The following is a 20,170-nucleotide window of genomic DNA, read 5'->3' as shown; positions in this document are numbered from 1 at the left end:
GTAAAAGTCCAATATGAGACTGGTGACCCAGGCTCACCACCCCCTCCCGCCCCAAGCAGGGCTCTCACTAGAGTGCTTAGCTGTTACAACCATCATAATCTATGGCAGACTCACAAAAACTCTGGGGCTGCATAGAGCACAGGTCTAATTCCCATCCTACAGATGGGGAAGAGGAAGCGTGTCTGTGTGTGTGTGTGTGTGTGTGTGTGTGTGTGTGTGTGTGTGTAAAGGGGAAACTTTGCTAAGGCTGCAAGGCTGCCCACTGTGGGGACAGAGAAAGGAATGCTGGGCAGAGCCCTACCTGCCGCTGGCTTCCTTAGCCTTGCCTTTCCAACCCTGTCCTCACCTGTGCCAGATACAACTCTATTGGAGAATTGAGTCCATTGATATTAATAGATATTAAGGAAAAGTAGTTGTTGCTTCCTGTTATTTTTATAGTTAGAGCTGGCGTACCATTCATGTGTCTATCTTCTTTTAGTTTTGTTGGAAGATTACATTTTTGCTTTTCCAGGGATGTAGTCCCCTTTCTTGTGTTGGAGTTTTCCATTTATTACTCTTTGAAGGGCTGGATTTGTGGAGATATATTGTGTGAATTTGGTTTTGTCATGGAAAACTTTGGTTTCTCCATTTATGGTAATTGAGAGTTTTGCTGGGTATAGTAGTCTGGGCTGGCATTTGTGTTCTCTTAGCGTCTATATGACATCTGCTCAGGATCTTCTGGCTTTCATAGTCTCTGGCAAGAAGTCTGGTGTAATTCTGATAGGTGTGCCTTTATGTGTTACTTGACATTTTTCCCTTACTGCTTTTAGTATTCTTTCTTTGTTTTGTGCATTTGGTGTTTTGAGTATTATGTGACGGGAAGAATTTCTTTTCTGGTTCAGTCTATTTGGAGTTCTGTAGGCTTCTTGTATGTTCATGGCCATCTCTTTCTTTAGGTTAGGGAAGTTTTCTTCTATAATTTTGTTTAAGATATTTACTGGCCCTTTAAGTTGGAGGTCTTCACTCTCTTCTATACCTATTATCCTTAGATTTGGTCTTCTCATTGTGTCCTGGATTTCCTGGATGTTTTGGGTTAGGGTCTTTTTGCTTTTTGCATTTTCTTTGACTGTTCTGTCAATGTTGTCTATGTTATCTTCTGCACCTGAGATTCTCTCTTCTATCTCTTGTATTCTGTTAGTGATACTTGCATCTATGTTTCCTGATTTCTTTCCTAAGATTTCTAATTCCAGAGTTGTCTCTTTTTGTGCTTTCTTTATTGTTTCAACTTCCATTTTTAGGCCCTGGATGGTTTTACTCATTTCCTTTAACTGCTTGTTTGTGTTTTCCTGCAATTCCTTAAGGGATTTTTGAGTTTGCTCTTTAAGTGCTTCTACTTGTTTACTTGTATTCTCCTGTATTTCTTTAAGGGAGTTATTCGTGTCCTTCTTAAGTTCCTCTATCAGCATTGTGAGATATGCTTTTAGATCCAATTCTTGCTTTTCTGGTGTTTTGGAATATCCAGGACTTGCTGCAGTGGGAGTACTAGGTTCTGATGAAGCCAAGTAGTCTTGGTTTCTGTTGGTAGGATTCTTGTGGTTGCCTTTCACCATCTCTCGATTTTTGGTGATAGATGTTCTTAGTGACTCTGACCAGAGCTTGTCCTGTCCCTGCTGCCCTGCAAGACCCCTGAGATTTGTGGGGCCTGTGCCTCCCAGCTGGCTGCTCTGGTCTTAGAAACTCACAGGAGAGAAGATGGCGGCTCTCGCTGGAGACTCCGGGTCAAGGCGGTCCCTGGAGGCAGACCCTCCACTTGCAAGGAAGGGGCAGCTAAGGTCGCTGATCCACCTCTGTCACTTGGAAGCTGAGAGGATCCTGTCCCTGCCGCCCTGCGCCTCCCCTGCGACTCGTGGGGCCTGTGCCTCAGGGCTGGCTGCTCCCGGCTTAGGAACTCACCAGAGAGAAGATGGCCCATACCCCATTTTTAATAAGGTTATTTGGCTCTCTGGAGTCTAACTTCTTGAGTTCTTTGTATATATTGGATATTAGCCCTCTATCACATATAGGATTAGTAAAGATCTTTTCCCAATTTCTGGGTTGCTGTTTTGTCCTATTGACAGTGTCTTTTGCTTTACAGAAGCTTTGCAATTTTATGAGGACCCATTTGTCAATTAGTGATCTTAGAGCATAAGCTATTGGTGTTCTGTTCAGGAAATTTTCCCCTGTGCCTATGTGCTCAAGGCTCTTCCGCACTTTCTTTTCTATTAGTTTCAGTGTATCTGGTTTGATGTGGAAGTTCTTGATCCATTTGGACTTGATCTTTGTACAAAGAGATAGGACAGGATCGATTTCCATTCTTCTACATGCTGACTGCCACTTCAGCCAGCACCATTTGTTGAAAATGCTATCTTTTTCCACTGAATGGTTTTAGCTCCTTTGTCAAAGATCAAGTGACCATGGGTGTGTGGGGTAATTTCTGAGTCTTCAGTTTTATTCCATTGATCTACCTGCCTGTCATTGTACCAATACCATGCAGTTTGTATCACAATTGCTCTGTAGAACAGCTTAAGGTCTGGGAAGGTGATTCCACCAGAGGTTCCTTTATTGTTGAGAATAGTTTTCCCTATCCTAGGTATTTTGTTATTCCAGATGAATTTGCAAATTGCTCTTTCTAAGTCTGTGAAGAATTGAGTTGGAATTTTTATGGGGATTGCATTGAATCTGTAGATTGCCTTTGGCAAGATGGCCATTTTTACTATATTAATCCTGCCAATCCACGAGCATGGGAGATCTTTCCATCTTCTGAGATCTTCTTTAATTTCGTTCTTCAGATACTTGAAGTTCTTGTTGAACAGATCTTGTACTTGCTTAGAGTTGCACCAAGGTATTTTATATTATTTGTGACTATTGTGAAGGGTGTTGTTTCCCTAATTTCTTTCTCTACCTGTTTATCCTTTGTGTAGAGGAAGGCCACTGATTTGCTTGAGTTAATTTTATATCCAGCTACTTTTCTGAAGTTGTTTATCAGGTTTAGGAGCTCTCTGCTGGAGTTTTTGGGGTCACTTAAGTATACTATCATATCATCAGCAAATAGTGATAATTTGACTTCTTCCTTTCCAATTTGTATCCCTTTGATCTCCTTTTGTTGCCTAATTGCTATGGCTAGGACTTCAAGTACAATATTGAATAGGTAGGGAGAGAGTGGGCAGCCTTGTCGAGTCCCTGATTTTAGTGGGATTGCTTCAAGTTTCTCTCCATTAATTTCATGTTGGCTACTGGTTTGCTGTATATTGCTTTTACTATGTTTAATTATGGGCCTTAAATTCCTGATATTTCCAAGACTTTTATCATGAAGGGATATTGGATTTTGTCAAATGCTTTCTCAGCATCTAATGAGATGATTATATGGTTTTTTTCTTTGAGTTTGTTTATATAGTGAATTACATTGAATTTATAACTTCTGTTAGTATCACAGTGTCCTTGTTTAGTTTCTTTTTCCATGACCTGTTCATGGCAGAGAGTGGGGTGTTGAAATCTCCCACTATTATTGTTTGTGGTGCAATGTGTACTTTGAACTTTAGAAAAGTTTCTTGTATGAATGTACATGCCCTTGCATTTGGAGCATAGAGATTCAGAATTGAGAGTTCATCTTGGTAGATCATATCTTCGATGAATATGAAGTGTCCCTCCTTATCTTTTTTGATCACTTTAGGTTGAAAGTTGATTTTATTCAATATTAGAATGGCTACTCCAGCTCTTTTCTTGGGACCATTGGCTTGGAAAATTGTTTTCCAGCCCTTTATTCTGAGGTAGTGTCTGTCTTTGTCACTGAGGTGGGTTTCCTGTATGCAACAAAATGTTGGGTCCTGTTTACGTACCCAATCTGATAGTCTATGTCTTTTTATTGGAGAATTGAGTCCATTGATATTAATAGATATTAAAGAAAAGTAATTGTTGCTTCCTGTTATTTTTGTTGTTAGAGCTGGAATTCTGTTCATGTGTCTACCTTCTTTTAGTTTTGTTGTAAGATTACATTTTTGCTTTTTCAGGGATGTAGTTCCCCTCCTTGTGTTGGGGTTTTCCATTTATTACCCTTTGAAGGGCCGGATTTGTGGAAATATATTGTGTCAATTTGGTTTTGTCATGGAATACTTTGGTTTCTCCATCCATGGTAATTGAGAGTTTTGCTGGGTATAGTAGCCTGGGCTGGCATTTGTATTCTCTTAGGGTCTATATGACATCAACCTAGGATCTTCTGGCTTTCATAGTCTCTGGCAAGAAGTCTGGTGTAATTCTGATAGGTGTGCCTTTATATGTTACTTGACATTTTTCCCTCACTGCTTTTAATATTCTTTCTTTGTTTTGTGCATTTGGTATTTTGACTAGTATGTGGCAGGAGGAATTTCTTTTCTTGTCCAGTCTATTTGGAGTTCTGTAGGCTTCTTGTATGTTCATGGCCATCTCTTTCTTTAGGTTAGGGAAGTTTTCTTCTATAATTTTGTTTAAGATATTTACTGGCCCTTTAAGTTGGAGGTCTTCACTCTCTTCTATACCTATTATCCTTAGATTTCGTCTTCTCATTGTGTCCTGGATTTCCTGGATGTTTTTGGTTAGGAGCTTTTTGCATTTTGTGTTTTATTTGACTGTTGTGTCCATGTTTTCTATGGTATCTTCTGCACCTGAGATTCTCTCTTCTATCTCTTATATTCTGTTGGTTATGTTTGCATCTGTGTTTCCTGACTTCTTTCCTAAGATTTCTATCTCCAGAGTTGTCTCTCTTTGTGATTACTTAACTTTTTCTACTTTCATTTTTAGGGCCTTGGATGGTTTTGTTCAATTTTTTCATCTGTTTGTTTGTGCTTTCTGTAATTTCTTAAGGGAGTTTTTTATTTGCTCTTTAATGGATTCTACTTTTTCACTTGTGATCTCCTATAATTCTTTAAGGGATTTTTTTTTTTGTTTCCTCTTTAAGGGTTGGTACCTGTTTACCTGTGTTCTCCTGTATTTCTTTAAGGTAGTTATTCATGTCCTTCTTAAATTTCTCTATCACCATCATGAGATATGATTTTAGATCCAACTCTTGCTTTTCCAGTGTTTTGGGATATCCAGGACTTGCTCTGGTGGGAGTACTAGGTTCTGATGAAGCCAATAGTCTTAGTTTCTGTTGGTAAAATTCTGTGTTTGCCTTTTGCCATCTGTTGATCTCTGGTGATAGATGTTCTTGCTGTCTCTGGCTGGAGCTTGTTCCTCCTATGGGACTGTAAGCCTGTGTCAGCACTTCTGGGGATCAGCTCTCCTCTGGTAAAACCAGGGCGCACATGGCTGTGGATCAGTTGTCCCTCCTGAGTCTTGGTGTCAGAGCACACCCTGGAGACAGGATCTCCACTTGTGGGAAAAGTGCAGATAGGGCTGTGGATCTGTTCTCCCTCCTAGGTGTGGTCTGAGGTAGAAAGAATCCTGACCCGGCTGCCCTGCCACTTGTGAGGCCTGTGCCTCCTGGCTGTTTCTGCCTTAGAAAGTCACCAGAGAGAAAATGGCAGATCTCACCCAAGTCTCTGGGTTAGAGCCCTCCCTGGAAGCAAGCTCTCTGCTTGCAGGGAAGGGGCTGAGAGGGCTGCGGATCCACTGTTGTCACTCCCAGGTGTGGACATAGGTAGAGAGGATCCTGTCCTGGCTGCCCTGCCACTTGTGAGTCCTGTGCCTCCTGTCAATTTGTTCTTTTAAATATTGCTTGAAATGTTTCTATCATAATGAACCATTCCCTGTGTCTCAAAATAAAATATATTAACTAGTTCAATGTTAAGAAAACATTGTCATTTTAATCATGATTTTCATAGTGCATTATAAGAAAGTAAAGTCTTCATAGACTACAGTAGCTACCAAGATGTGTTGGACCATGTGGACCAACATCTAAAACAATGTGCTCACTATGTCCTGTTGTCAGACAGGCTGTTCCAATATAGTCTGTTTTTTAACAAGTCATTTCTCAGTAATTCACTCTATCTATCCCTTTTAAGTTAAACATGGATTTTAAGGTTGTATGTAAAAGAAGCAAAATGGGATGCTTGTATATCTTCTGCAGCTATAATATAATATTTAATACACTCAGGAGTCAGTAATAAACATCAAAGCAACTTTGCCTTAGTGAGCAATAATATAAAGATCATCTAAGTAGACCTTCCATAGCAATCCAAAGTAGCATTTGACGTCATGCTTATGGGTGAGAGATAGGTTTATCAAGAGGAGAATTAAAAAAAAAATGCCTCTCTTCCAGTTCTATTATTTTTCTGTTTTAATTAACCAATGCAATAAAGCAAAGAAATAGTAATGGGAAAAGTAAGAGATAAAGATTGAAAATGGAGGTATAAACGTTTTGACACCAACAGTGTCGCCCTCCTGATCACTTTTCCTGACCCTTTTCACCCTCTCCAAAGCACTTTAGCCCAGTCTACCTCTGTCATTTGACAAGGTGTTTGAACACAATGTGGGTCAGGTTTTATCAGTACAATGAAGTTAAAACATCTCTTGTGAGGACAAAGTGACTTAATGTACTTAGAAGCTTTGAAAAATACTTAGCTTGTGCTAAGTGCTAAGTCACTAGTTTTATTATCATCATTGTTGTTATTCAAAATTCATCCCACATTTCAAAAGTTAAAATAGTAATGCAATTCTATTCTGTAGATATTGTGCACTGCTGCCTGTGATATAGATAAGTATGTGTGTACTTTAGAAAGGGATAGGAACATTATAGAGATAAAAGTGTGAGTCAAATGTATGATTTCAAACATGATAGTATTTTATTGTAAAGGAATGGGCAATAGGTATAATTAATTTTATTTAACTAAATGCACCGCCAAATGCTATTATTTAACCATATAATCAATATAAAATTTATTGGTGAAATATTTTACATACAAATTCTTCACATTTTCATACATCTGGAGAAAGCTGTTTAAAGTTCTGGGTAGCAACGTGAATCCAAGGTTGTGATAAAGTTCAGCATAACTGAAATAGATGTAGTGTCAGAAGTCATCCAATGGCTTGTCCAATGGAGATGCCTAAGAAAGAGAAATGAGGAAGTGGACTTTATTTCAGATAAAGGAGAGGAAAAGGCTTTTTCCTGCAAGTGAAAGATAAAATGTCCTCTTTCTTACGATAAAATCTCCCTGTGATAAGTGTATTTTTATCATTCTTCTGTCAAACAGAATTCTGATACATGACCTACAAGAAGAGATCGAGAAACAGTTTGATGTGAAAGATGAAATTGCAGGCAGGCACAGTTACGCAAAATACAATGACTGGGACAAGGTAGGCTATACAATGTCTATTACCATCTTTTAAAATTACTTTCTTCCTTGGTTGTTACGCAATTTTCCTTTATTTTAATTCTTCAAATTTGATTTTGTTCTTAAGATTGTTTCTTGGACTGAAAAAATGTTAGAAAAACATCCTGAAATGATTTCAAGGATTAAAATTGGATCGACTGTTGAAGATAATCCATTATATGTTCTCAAGGTAAAAATAATTGGAGAACCATTAATTCATTTGTTATTTCAAGACAAGGACATTAAAGTTATTTTTGTGGCAGCTAGCTAAATTTGAAGTTTCAAATCATGTTATTCTGGGAATATTTAAACTCTGGATATCAGCTTAAGAATATAAGTATCAATAGTCTTCCATGCAATCAAAAGAGAAACAAGTGCCTGCTAGAGATTGCAAACCTAGTTCACAGGATAGCTGTGTTGCAACTCAGTTTGCAGTATATTTGTCTACACACTCCTTCCAAGTCCACTTTAATGGAATGAAACTAGTGAATGAAAATCATGAAAGTTAACCATCACACATATGTAACACCTGAGCAGGAGTTAATGTGTCAGAGCTCAAGGTTAATGCACTGTCAGACTCTGTAGACCCCAAGATTCTGTTCTCTGAGGAGCTCATTAATAGTTGGGACGGCATTGACATCTTATGTCTCTATTCGCTTACTGTCTTCGACTACCCAAACAAAATCTGAACTCCATTTAAAACAAAAGCCATTCAAACAACAGGTAACCCAGTCTACATACAGCACCAGGCCTCACTCCAGTCAAAACACCTCCAGTTTACAAACTAGCTTTATAATCCATATCTCAACACAGAACATAAACATTGGAGTAAGAAAGACAATGTATTTTATTGCTATTTTATTTTTGAGGGAACTTGGAAATTTTCTGCCATAGGTTTTAGTTTGCTACAGGCTGACTTACAACTCAGGAGTACTAGGTTTTAAATTTTTATTGTTTTTATTTAAGTAGGGGGGTGGGGGAGGTGTCGGAGCCAGCCGACAAGGATGATGCTGAAGTAGAGAGGGCGAATGAATGGGAACGAGAGGACCACTGCTCTGCTGGCAATGGCAATAAGCCTTTAGTGTGAGACATCTTTTATAGTAAAGCACAGTGAGGCTAAAAAATAAAATTTAACAATAATCATGTAGCACAGTTTCTTAGCACTTTCTCACAGCAAAAGCAAGCCCACTTCTTCATATCTTACAGTAAATATTTTTCCCCGTGCACACTGCATGAGGTTTGTTTCCTTGATCCTTGCACGCACAGCTCTCAAGAGCCTTGAATTTCTTCCAAAAACATCTTGGGTTCATGGAGTGGTTAATGCCCTCAGCTGCAGGGAGATTATCAGAAGGTGCCCCCTCCTTGCCTTTCAGCAGAGGGGCCACCCTTAAGTCTTCCCCTATGCTAAAGAACATTCCCACCACAGGGGGGTGTACACTTACATACATGACATGACACATATGGATGTCTAAGGACAACTTAAGGAGTCCGTTTTCTCCTTTTTAGCAGGTAGGTCCTAAAGTTTGCATGTAATCAGGCTTAGTAACAAGTGCCTTTATCAACTGAGCCTTCTAACTGAAACTAGATTGTTTTATGAAGATTTATTTTATTTATAAAGGATGTATTTATATGTTTGTACATTTGTATGTGTGTCTGCATATGGATGTATACATGTGAGTACCCAAGGAGGCAAAAAGAGAAAATTGGTTGCCTTAAGTTGGAGTTCCAGGTACCTGTGACCCATTAGATGAGGGCAATGTGGGCAATGTGATCAGAACTCAGGTAATTCTGCAAGATCAGCAAGTACTTAAACTGCTGAGCTATCTCTCCAGCCCCAGACAGTTTGGTTTTGTTTTGTTGGTTGGTTTGTTTGTTTGTTTAAAAACCCTAAAAGCAGCTCTGAACCTTGGAAATGTCTTGAAAAAAAAATATGCTCTAACAGAAGATGAGCTATGAATAAACAGGACAGCTGCCGCCATCTTCCCTGGGGATACTCTGCATAAGCATGGTTCAGAATAATTGTTTGAGAAAATGAACCATTGACTGGCAAGGGACTGATATTTGAGCTAGTATAAAATACGCCCTTTATCTTAATAGATTGGGAAGAAAGATGGAGAAAGAAAGGCTATCTTTATGGACTGTGGCATCCACGCACGTGAATGGGTTTCCCCAGCTTTCTGTCAGTGGTTTGTCTATCAGGTAAGTGAACCAATCGCAATCAACATTCCCCAATGCCTTCCTGACTGACAACATCCCTTTCCAAATGTGAAGCCCTCCACCTACTTAAAGAACTCTACATTTACCTCTGCCAACACAATCAAGACCTGAGTTTTATCCATTCTTGCAGTTTTTATAGAAATTATATCTTCCTTCAAACTTCATAAACTCTGAAACTGCCCGCAGTTTCACAAACAGGGTTCTCCTCAGCCAGGAGGGAATAAAGGACTTGAAATAAAGGGTTTGAAATGCAAAGAGAAAACATGAAGCCAAGTCGTGTCCCAATCAAGGCTCCACTTGACTGAGGATAAACCAGGGTTTTTATAGTCACAGGAGAAGCTGAAAACAAGTCTCTAGATTACACTACAAAGAAAGTTCAGGTGCCAAAGTCCCCAGGTTCAGAAGATCTTCAGGCGGCTGGCCTGACTTACTCAGGCGGTGGGCGAGCTCAGGCAGCTTCTTCAAAGACCAACAGTCAACAGAGAGCATTTGTCTTAGCTCCCAGGTGTTACCCCCCAAGCAGAGGCTGCCAGAAGTCCTATGACTGAAGTGAAGAGGGAAGATGACAAAACTCCACCTGAGAGTTTACATGAAAGCAACTGAATTTTATCCTGAAGCTAAGTAGTAAAAGTCAAATACCCATTTCATGTTGTAAACTAGAAATTTAATAACATTTGATAAACTCAAAAAGTAAACAAATTAATTTTGCTTTACACAGTTCATTGGTCATGCATGAATTTGGAATTTTCCTACTTAATTTCCTTTCAACTGAGAAATAACTTGTTTTATTAAAATGGATCTGGCTCATATGTTTCTGAATATCTATGGCTAGTTTATTTTGACCCATCTATTTTTAACTTTCCCTACCAACTGTGTCAGAATGCACTTTCAAATGGCTGTTGGGCCATGGATAAATTCACCAAGAAAGATGTTGCAGAGGATTGACTTAGAACTTTGGTTATTTTGTCCCTCCAAACTAAAAGCTTAAAGCTCCTCTTAAGTTTCAAAGGGGCATAAAATATTATGACTGCAATAAATCTCATGTATGCCTGAAATCACATCACTGGAACAGCTGGGCAGGCAAGAAGACTGGATTGAGGCCATTCTGGGCTATGTACTGAGTCCTTCACACACACTCTTCCCCTATATTCTCTCTCTCTCTCTCTCTCTCTCTCTCTCTCTCTCTCACCAAGGTTTTATTTTGTTCTTTTTTTTTTTGCTTTGCTTTGCTTTCTTTTGAGAATGTTGATAGCCACAGAAAGCTCAGATAACTAGACCAATTTATGCCAGAAAATAGAAAAACTAACAGGTCTGTCTCTGAATTTGTGACATTTAAAATTTTATCTTATGGTTGCTTAAAATTGAACCCAGAGCTTTGCCATTGCTCTGAGACCTATGTCACTGCCAGGGGTTTAATTAATTTTCTGAAGCCTGAGAGATGGCTGAGTCAGTAAAGTGCTAGTGACACAAGCATTAAGACCTGAATTCAGCCCTCAGGATCTATGGGAAAATTCTGGGCAGAGCACATGCCTGTAATCCTAGCACTGGCAAGGGACCAGAGAGAGGCAGAGATTCCTGGGACCTGTTGGCAGCTACTCTAGCCAAACTGTCAAGCTCTGGGGTCAGTGGGAATAAAGAGAAATATAGGCAGTCACCTAAAACTCCTGTCACCCTCTGGCTTTCAGACACAGCTGCATGTACATACATCTGCACACGTGAACACACATGAACACACGGGAGTTCCTTTGTTTGAAATTATGGCTCAGAAGTAGAGAACACATTTAGTATGCACAAGAATTTTGGTTGAGTGCACAGAAATATAGAGGGTTTTTTTTTCTTCAGTCATCTGTATAACTATTCATGAACCCTCTCCAATGCTCCTATCTCCCTGTGCTCACAGGGTAGATCTATAGTTAAGGACATGAGAGAATGAACTCCTTAAGTACTTGGTGCTATTAATTTCCACTTGGCTTTGTTTCTTCTGTGGATCTGGTTAAACAGGTTACATCTGGCAGCTTTAAGTCTTGATAATTCAGTGAACCTTTAAATAATGTCCATTTCAGTTCATGTTCCTGCATTTCATATGTGGGTTTATCTATATGGGTCATTTATTTCATGTATCTTGAACAATGTTTAGAGTTATTTAACCTTGGAAACAACTCAAACAGTGCTAGCTTTGGTTAACAGGACCGAGCTTTCTCCATAGTAGTCTAACTTCCTATCTCCTCTAGGCAACCAAGAGTTATGGGAAAAATAAAATCATGACCAAACTTTTGGACCGGATGAATTTTTATGTTCTGCCTGTATTCAATGTAGATGGATATATTTGGTCATGGACACAGGTATGATCCATATACAATTGCTGCATTTAAGTAATCTATTAGTCACTGGCTTTAATGCACATTTATTGTTGCTTATTAGGTTGGGTAAACTTTTTATTTAATCTGTTAGAATTTTATATTTTGATCTTAATCATTTCCCTTCCCCAATTTCCCAGATCCACTCTGTCTTAATCAGGGTTTCTATACCTGCACAAATGTCATGACCTGACTAAGAAGCAAGTTGGGGAGGAAAGGGTTTATTCAGCTTACTTCCACATGGCTGTTGATCACCAGAGGAAGCCAGGACTGGAATTCAAGCAGGTCAGGAAGCAGGACCTGATGCAGAGGCCATGGAGAGATGTTCCTTACTGGCTTGCTTCCCCTGGCTTGCTCAGCCTGCTCTCTTATAGAACCCAAGACTTCCAGCCCAGGGATGGCACCACCCACAAGGGGCTCTCTCCCTCTTGATCACTAATTGAGAAAATGCCCCACAGCTGGATTTCATGGAGGCACTTCCCCAACTGAAGCTCCCTTCTCTGTGATAACTCCAGCCTGGGTCAAGTTGGCACACAAAACCAGCCAGTACACACCCCCACCTTCCTACCCACCCAACTTCATGTCTTCTCTATCTTTAAAAAGCAAATGGAGTCCAGCTTGTGTTAGCCAACTATTGTTGAGCATGGGGGTTGCCCAGTGTGCTTGATACACTGCATCACTCCAGTAAAGAAAACTTACTCTACCTCTCCCAGCAGCAACACAATGTCAGCAGCTCCTCAGTCAGGCATGGACTTCATGCCCACCTCCCTACCCCATGCTGGAATTTTTGTCTGACTTGAGCTAGTACAGATGCAGTGCATGATGTCATGTCACTGTGATCTCATATGTGTATATGCCCTGTTGTGTCTAAAAAACACTATTTCCTGGAACTCATCTACCACCTCTGGCTCTTCACAATCTTCCCTGTCTCTTTTCCCCATAGATCCCTCAGCCTTGAGGGAAAGATATGATTACAAACATTTCATTTAGGGCTGAGTCCCAGTCAGGTTGACCATGATCATGTTTCTTATGTTCTTCCCACTGATCAATTATGATATTCTGATTGTACAAGTGGCATTAAAATAATATGAACATTTTGCTGCTTTTTGACTATTATAATGGTCATATTCTAATACAGAAAACTGATCAACCATTTTTAAACTTACTGAAAATTTTTATCAGATAAAACCATTAAGATCAAAACTATGTATCTGAAAATATTAGGAATTGTAGGAAAATGACATTCCTTGATAATAAAGAAGCTCAAGTTAACTACAGAGATTTCAAATAAACTTGTGGACAAAATAGAATCTGAGGTAGTACCAATGGAAAATGTGACTGACCATGTGTACTCACTCTGTTGTCCCTTCTGGCAGGATCGAATGTGGAGAAAAAACCGTTCCAAGAACCGAAACTCCACCTGCATTGGCACTGACCTCAACAGGAACTTTGATGTCTCATGGGACAGTAAGTTGCAGATTTGGTGGCAAGAAATTGACTTTACATTTAGACCTTGAGTTTAAATAAATCACCTACTTATTTCAGCAAAAATAGAGATCTCCTGAATGAGTGTTGACCTTCTTATCTGTTAAACGGAAGATAATCATCAATAGCCTAGGAAGGTTATGAAAGTTTTCTGTGAGAGGAAGTGGGGAGAAGATGTTATGTGTCTATCAAGCTGCCTCTTACAGAACATTAAAAATAAATGTACAAAAGTCAGGTAATCTGGGGCAAACTTGGGTGCTTCCTATTCCTAATCTGATAGGAGTTGAGAAATACCAGAGGATTCAACCAATTATTTGCATAGGTAGTAATTCTTCAGATGCTTAACAAAGAAACATTTGCAACAGCAGGCAGTGAATACATTTAATAGGAATGCAATGACTATCTGTCTATCTGCTACTTCAGATCATTTCTACACAACCACCACGTTATGTCACTGATTTTGGGGGAGACCACACCTCTGCCCTGAGTTGTGCATTTCTTCTTTGTCCAATTTGGTTTTTAAAAGGCCACCACAGTTTTGAACTCTATTCTACCATACAGAATGTTGAAATAGTAGCAGCTAACCCTAATCACAAGAATTCTCCTGAAAGAAACTGAAGACCTTCAGTCTCAAAACAGGTGATCTATACCAGTTCTCCAAGAGTCAAGGTTGAGGCTGAATAGGAACTGGTATGGATCTGGCTCTAAGTCTAGAGAAGATTGTAATCTGTTTTCCTATAATCTAGAAAGGGAGGGAAAATTAGGCTAAGAATTCTCCCTCAGACAGTCTGTGCACCTATGGGCACAAAGCCTCTAGTGACTGTGTGACAGGAAATACCTGGTGTTTTAAGCATCAAGTGAACCCACATCAGAAGAGGCAGTGGAGGAGCTGGGAGGCAGCACATTCTGATGCCATCCACATTTCCTCTGTAGCTTCTCCAAACACCGACAACCCATGCCACAATGTCTACAGGGGACCAGCACCAGAGTCCGAGAAAGAGACAAAAGCTGTCACTAACTTCATCCGAAGCCACCTGAACTCAATCAAGGCTTATATCACTTTCCATTCCTACTCTCAGATGCTATTAATTCCTTATGGCTACACACTCAAACCGGCACCTACCCACCAGGACCTGGTATGTAAAAAAAAATAAAAAATAAAATAAAAAACCTGTGGTTGACTTTCAGTCTCTCTCTCTCTCTCTCTCTCTCTCTCTCTCTCTCTCTCTCTCTCTCTCTCTCTCTCTCTCTTTCTCTCTCTCAATATATCAACTTTGAGATATTCTGAACTGGCTTCAGTTAGTTTCATTGTTTTGAGAAAGGGTCTTACTATGTAGCCCAGGGTAGCCTTGAACTCACTATGAGAACCTAGCCTCAGGTCACACTCACCATTGCTCTGTCTCAGCTTCCCAAATCCTAGAATTACAGTTTTGCCACCACATCAAGGCCTCACATTTTAAATACTATAAAATATAACTAGTAAAGTTTGCTCTGTAGTTAAAATGATGATCTTTAGATTTTTTTTTTAGATCATTGTAAATACATATTTGGATATGATTCTAAAACAATCTTCATAGGGTAGTCTTTAATACTTTCTTTGGGTCATATTCCAAAACCATGCAAGACAAAAGCATGATTGAACACCAAAGACACAAGCTAGTTCTAGCCTCAGAACACCAGATTTAAGGAGATCCATGATATTTTTCTCTATTAGTAAACTAAAAAATAGTAATTCTTTCACTAACCAAAAATGCTATGAATATCACAGTGCTCTGTCAGTAAGAATGTGGCATCATTTCAAATCTACGATCCACTGAGCATTATCTTTCTTTCTGTGCAAACTGATTTGATCGCATAAGCTTTAGGAAGTACTCTCTGCACAGAGAGTTAACCTGCACACATAAGTAACTATCTTGAATTACCATAGGAGAAAAATAGGCAGCATACAAGGTCTGGCATCCCAAATTTTACAGTAGTCAACAGGCAAAGCATATTCAGTCAATGCTATGGCTTAGACCCTTCCTGAAACCAACTTAGAGAAAAGTGGGTCATGATTTTTATCTTGACATCACTCACTTGTATTCATCACAGTCACATTTAGTGATAGCTACATCCCGATTTCAAGCAACCATTAATTTCATTTATGATATGTACATGAAGAAAATAGACTAGTATTCTGTGACCATGCTGTTGCTTTTGATCCAATCTAGCTAAGAATCTGAACCGTGAGTTGATTAATTTATACAGATACAGCAAGGCAATTAGGAAGGATGCTATGGTTGAAAATGCACACAGATATACAGTACAAGCTATTTTGAGTAAATTAAAAGTTTTTACACAGCAGCTATATTAATTCATTTATATGTTAAATAAAATATATTTCTTAGTTATATACATTTACACATATATAGCAATGGAAAAACATTCATTTGGAGTACAAATGTTAGAGGCAACATTCATTAATGTTCAATCTAACAATTATCCTCCTACCACACACAATTGATTAAATATGAAAAAGATATGGGAGAAAATTAGTTTGAAGTGATCAAATATCTGAAACCACAAAGAGTCCAAAAGAAAGGACACACCAGGTTGGAAAGATGCCTTTGCTGTGCAGAGCACTTGTTCTTCCAGATAACGGAGGTTTTATTCGCAGCACACACATGGTGGCTCACAACTATCTGTAATTTCAGTTCCAGGGAGACTGTTACTCTCTTCTGGCCACCATAGGCACCAGGCACCCATATGGTGCTAGTGAATACATGTAGGCAAGACATTCAAACATTCATATACATAAATAAAAATATATTCAAACTTTTTTTAAAATAGAAAGGGTACAGAAAGAGAGAACACAGTATAATTCCGTGTAACTGATTTGATTGCACTTTGACAATGTGCATTCATCTTATTTTGATCTTCAAGGACTAAATAACCTGAAAATTTATTTTTTAACTCATAATAAATATATTGTGTTTATGTAGCATTCTGTAATCCTCTCTCCCTTTCCTCTCCAGTTGAAGGTTGCAAGGATTGCCACTGATGTTCTCTCAACTAGATACGAAACCCGTTACATCTATGGCCCAATAGCATCCACAATTTGTAAGTTTTTTCTGTCATTTACTGTAACTACTTCTGTAAATCTTAGGTAAACAAGGAAAAGTATCAAATTTGTAGTTTATAAAGTCCAGCTTTTACAAAGGATTCTGCATTAAATGTGAACCAAAAGGATAGAGTGCGCCTATCTCCTGAGATAGAGTTGTTTTTTTAAACAAATTACAATGAACTTTTATAAGGCTATAAAATTAAGACAAATTATTAAATCAATAAAAGTTTATAGCTTAATTCATCTACTTTGCTGTTCTTCAATATCAATGTTTCATATTCAGCAAAACTAACCTGAATTAGTTGGGGTAGAGGCAATATCTGATTTCACCTATCCAACTTGAGTGAATATTTCTCTTCTTTGGACTTGTCTCCATTCTGGTAGTATCTTCTCACTTATCTATGTGGCTGGTGTATTGCAGTCATTTTGGGCATGGACTCATATTCTCTTGTTGTTCTGATCTGTTCTTCCTGTTATAGGCAAATGAATCTGTGAGGTAGTGTAGCAAAGAAGATGATAAGATGTGGGTTATCTTCTTTTGTTTATATTCTCACCACCATTTCTAATTCTTCAGTGTTTTTTAGACTTTTTTTATTATTGACTTTTTACTTAGATTTTACTCAGGTTGACTTTTTACCCCTTATTCTTTATACACTGAATCAGAAAATTGTTTACAATGTCAGATATTTGTTTAGACACTAAGGCCAAAAAGGCCTCTGTTATGACTACTAATTGTAATTCGAAAGCAGCCACAGATGACAAGTTAAAATAAGCATGGCTATGGTCATATAAGCCCTCAATGAGGAGGATATAATTTGTCAAGTCTCAGACTGTGTTCTAAACATTATCTATAGTTGTTGACTTGACTCACAAGCTGGTCTCTGGGCTCACACTTGATTCTCATGATCTAAATTATTCCTCACAAAAACACCCAGAACATGAGCAAGTATAACCTACTGGTTCCGTAGAATGGCAAAGGAATGGCGAAGTCAACATTATAACAAAACCAAAGTCCTCACTGATGAACCTATTGCTTTCCTTGTCGAGTTTTTGTGACTATCCAAGATTTTCTATTTTCAAGAAATTGACAATAGCATAAACATCATTGTATTTTTGCCAAAGACAAGACTCTGTGAATAAAGATCTTTTCTTTATTACAGCAAGAGTTATAGTTATTAGGATGTCTCCATCAAACCTATTGTCCTCAGGACTCACTCCTGTGGAAGGGGAGGCAGAAACAGTGGAAAAGCCAGAGGGTATGGAGGACTCAAGGAAACTGGTCCTCTAACTCAGTAAAACCAATGCTCATATGAACTCACAGAGACTGCGGCACCTGTGGGTTGGCACGAAGTCCTCTGTGTATATACTATGGTTCCCAGTTTAGTGTTTTTTAGGCTTCCTGAGTGTGTGAACTCTGAGTCTTGTGCCTTCTCTTGGGCTTTTTTTCCCCCTGTTTGTCCAATTCCAATGTCTTAGTTTTTGTTTTAGTCTATCTCATTTTGTTTTGTTTATATATTGTTATCCCTTAGAAACCTGTTTTTTCTTTTCTGACAAGAGACAGAAAGGGAATAGATCCCAATGGGAGAAGAGGTGAATAAAAACTTGGAAAAGTAGGGAAGGCAAAATGTAATCAGGATATATTATGTGACAAAAACAATCTGTTTTCAATAAAAGGAAAAATTAAAGAGTTATAGTTCTAAGTTACTATAGGTTAGTCAGCCTCTCAGAGCCCCTACCACCGCAATGCAGAAGATGGAACAAGAGTAGAATTGATCCTTACAAACCTGTGTCCTAAGTTATCCAAAAACATTGATTTGACTATTTTCCAGTTGAAATAATGACTATTAAAAATGTTATCTTAGGTGCTGAAATGAAAGAGCTAACAAGCTTAAGTTCTAAACATAAGCAAAAGGGGAAAGAGACACAGGAAACAGAGAACTTAGTACCTGCAGATCTTCCTTTAAATTATTGCTAAAGGAATCTTTCCAAATATGAAAGGGAAATAGCAAAAATGGCTGAGAAATGCAGAAAGGAAGAATAGTGGACTAAGAGTAGAGAGAAGATAGGTAGGTTGATAAATGATAAAACATGTGCATACATTCATACATAATATAATAATAACCTGTCTTCATGGTTGAATCAAAATTATTATTCTATCAGTCAATGTATATGAAGACTTGAGATAACTCACTGCTATTTATCAATGTGCAATCTATATGAAACTTTTCTAATCTAACTCCACAGGCAGGTTGAAATAAAAAGGGTACAAACTAATCAAAATGAAGGAGGAAGCTCTGTTAAATATCAGAGAAAGTGAATTTCAAAGTAAAACCAAGGAAACATCAGTAATGACAAGTGGAGCTATCCACCAACTAGGAAGTAGTCCTAAGCATCACCTCCACCCATAATGCTGGTCAATAATTGAACTTTGACATCCCCCATCTCATCCCAATAGTACAGAAGCTTAGACAGGAGCAAGGTGTGAGGCTAGTATGGGCTACATGGTAAGACCGTGTCTCAAACAGAAAAATAAAGAAACAGAAACAAACCAAGCACAAAATAAAACCACGCAACCTAACCAACCAAATAAACCCTAAACCAATAGATTAATTTGACCCCAGAGAGGACAGGCAAGTCAAGGTTTCAAAGGTAAGTTGTAGTTTCAGAATCTTTTAGTGTAGAGGCAAAACTAAGGTGGAAAGTCTTAGCAAGAACACATGTAAATACCACAAGGGAGATACGCCACTTGATAAGAATTTAAAGGAGAAATGATATTGTGTGCCTTCCCTGTGGTATTTACATGTATTCTAATCTTCAATTTTTTTTTTACCAAATTATGACATCTTTATCAAAGTTTCACAAAAATTGATAAAAAGTTTGAATTAGAATTTTAAATACATCCTTAAAATAGTTAGCTTTCTTGGCCTTATAACTATAAACAATTTTCTCTGACAGCATAAACAAGACACTGAAAGTGTGAGAAAGAATGTGATCTTGCAGTTTTCAATGTGTACAGTTTTCAAAGACCAGTAAAGTCTTTTTAGCTGTTAGCACTTCCTCTAAATTCCTCCAGCTAAAGCAATGTGAACCCAGAAAGTAAACTTAATTTGAATATAATTCATATGACATGAAGTCATAAAGAAAAAATCTGAATGGAAGGAGTCCACTAGAGATGAGCAAGGGGATGGTGGATAGCAATAGAACAGGATGAATAAGAAAAAGATATAATGACAGATGTGCATTAAAATGCTATAATAAGGCGGGCAGTGGTGACGCACACCTTTAATCCCAGCACTTGGGAGGAAGAGGCAGGCGGATTTCTGAGTTCGAGGCCAGCCTGGTCTACAGAGTGAGTTCCAGGACAGCCAAGACTCTACAGAGAAACCCTGTCTCAAAAAAAAAAAAAAAAAAAAAACAAAAAAAAACAAAAACAAAAAAAAATGCTATAATAAAGTAATTTTGTATCTTAATCTTAAAAAGTAATAAGAAGAAAAAATTTTAAATGCAAATGAAGTACATATTTAAAATATATGGTGAATTACAAATGCATTCAGTACCATTTGCTCTATTTTGCCATTACTGCAATTAATTATACATATAATTCCTTTTATTATTAATTTTAAACATGAGTGTACACACATATTTGTGTTTGAAGGGTCCAGAAAACAACTTTTTTCACTATTGTTCTATACCCTTTTTTTTTTTTA

The 20,170-nt window shown here is 38.2% G+C and overlaps 1 protein-coding gene across 2 annotated transcripts in view; it reads left to right on the top strand.

The window, feature by feature from the left end:
• Cpa3 (carboxypeptidase A3) overlaps positions 1 to 20,170 on the top strand; it is a 35,610-nt gene that overhangs the window by 14,416 nt on the left and 1,024 nt on the right. Inside the window, exons 4-10 of one of the 2 annotated variants that reach the window (XM_031376252.1) lie at positions 7,182 to 7,284; positions 7,390 to 7,491; positions 9,399 to 9,500; positions 11,750 to 11,860; positions 13,252 to 13,342; positions 14,294 to 14,496; positions 16,375 to 16,459. In XM_031376252.1, the coding sequence (XP_031232112.1) occupies positions 7,182 to 7,284; positions 7,390 to 7,491; positions 9,399 to 9,500; positions 11,750 to 11,860; positions 13,252 to 13,342; positions 14,294 to 14,496; positions 16,375 to 16,459 (797 nt within the window). The remainder of the gene's footprint in view (positions 1 to 7,181; positions 7,285 to 7,389; positions 7,492 to 9,398; positions 9,501 to 11,749; positions 11,861 to 13,251; positions 13,343 to 14,293; positions 14,497 to 16,374; positions 16,460 to 20,170) is intronic. The other variant, XM_031376253.1, reaches the window with a different exon arrangement.

The sequence above is a fragment of the Mastomys coucha genome, unplaced genomic scaffold, assembly GCF_008632895.1.
Source record: "Mastomys coucha isolate ucsf_1 unplaced genomic scaffold, UCSF_Mcou_1 pScaffold17, whole genome shotgun sequence".
Taxonomy (NCBI): domain Eukaryota; kingdom Metazoa; phylum Chordata; class Mammalia; order Rodentia; family Muridae; genus Mastomys; species Mastomys coucha.
The sequence above is the reverse complement of the archived record's forward strand: the minus strand, read 5'-3'. Positions and strand labels throughout refer to the sequence as shown.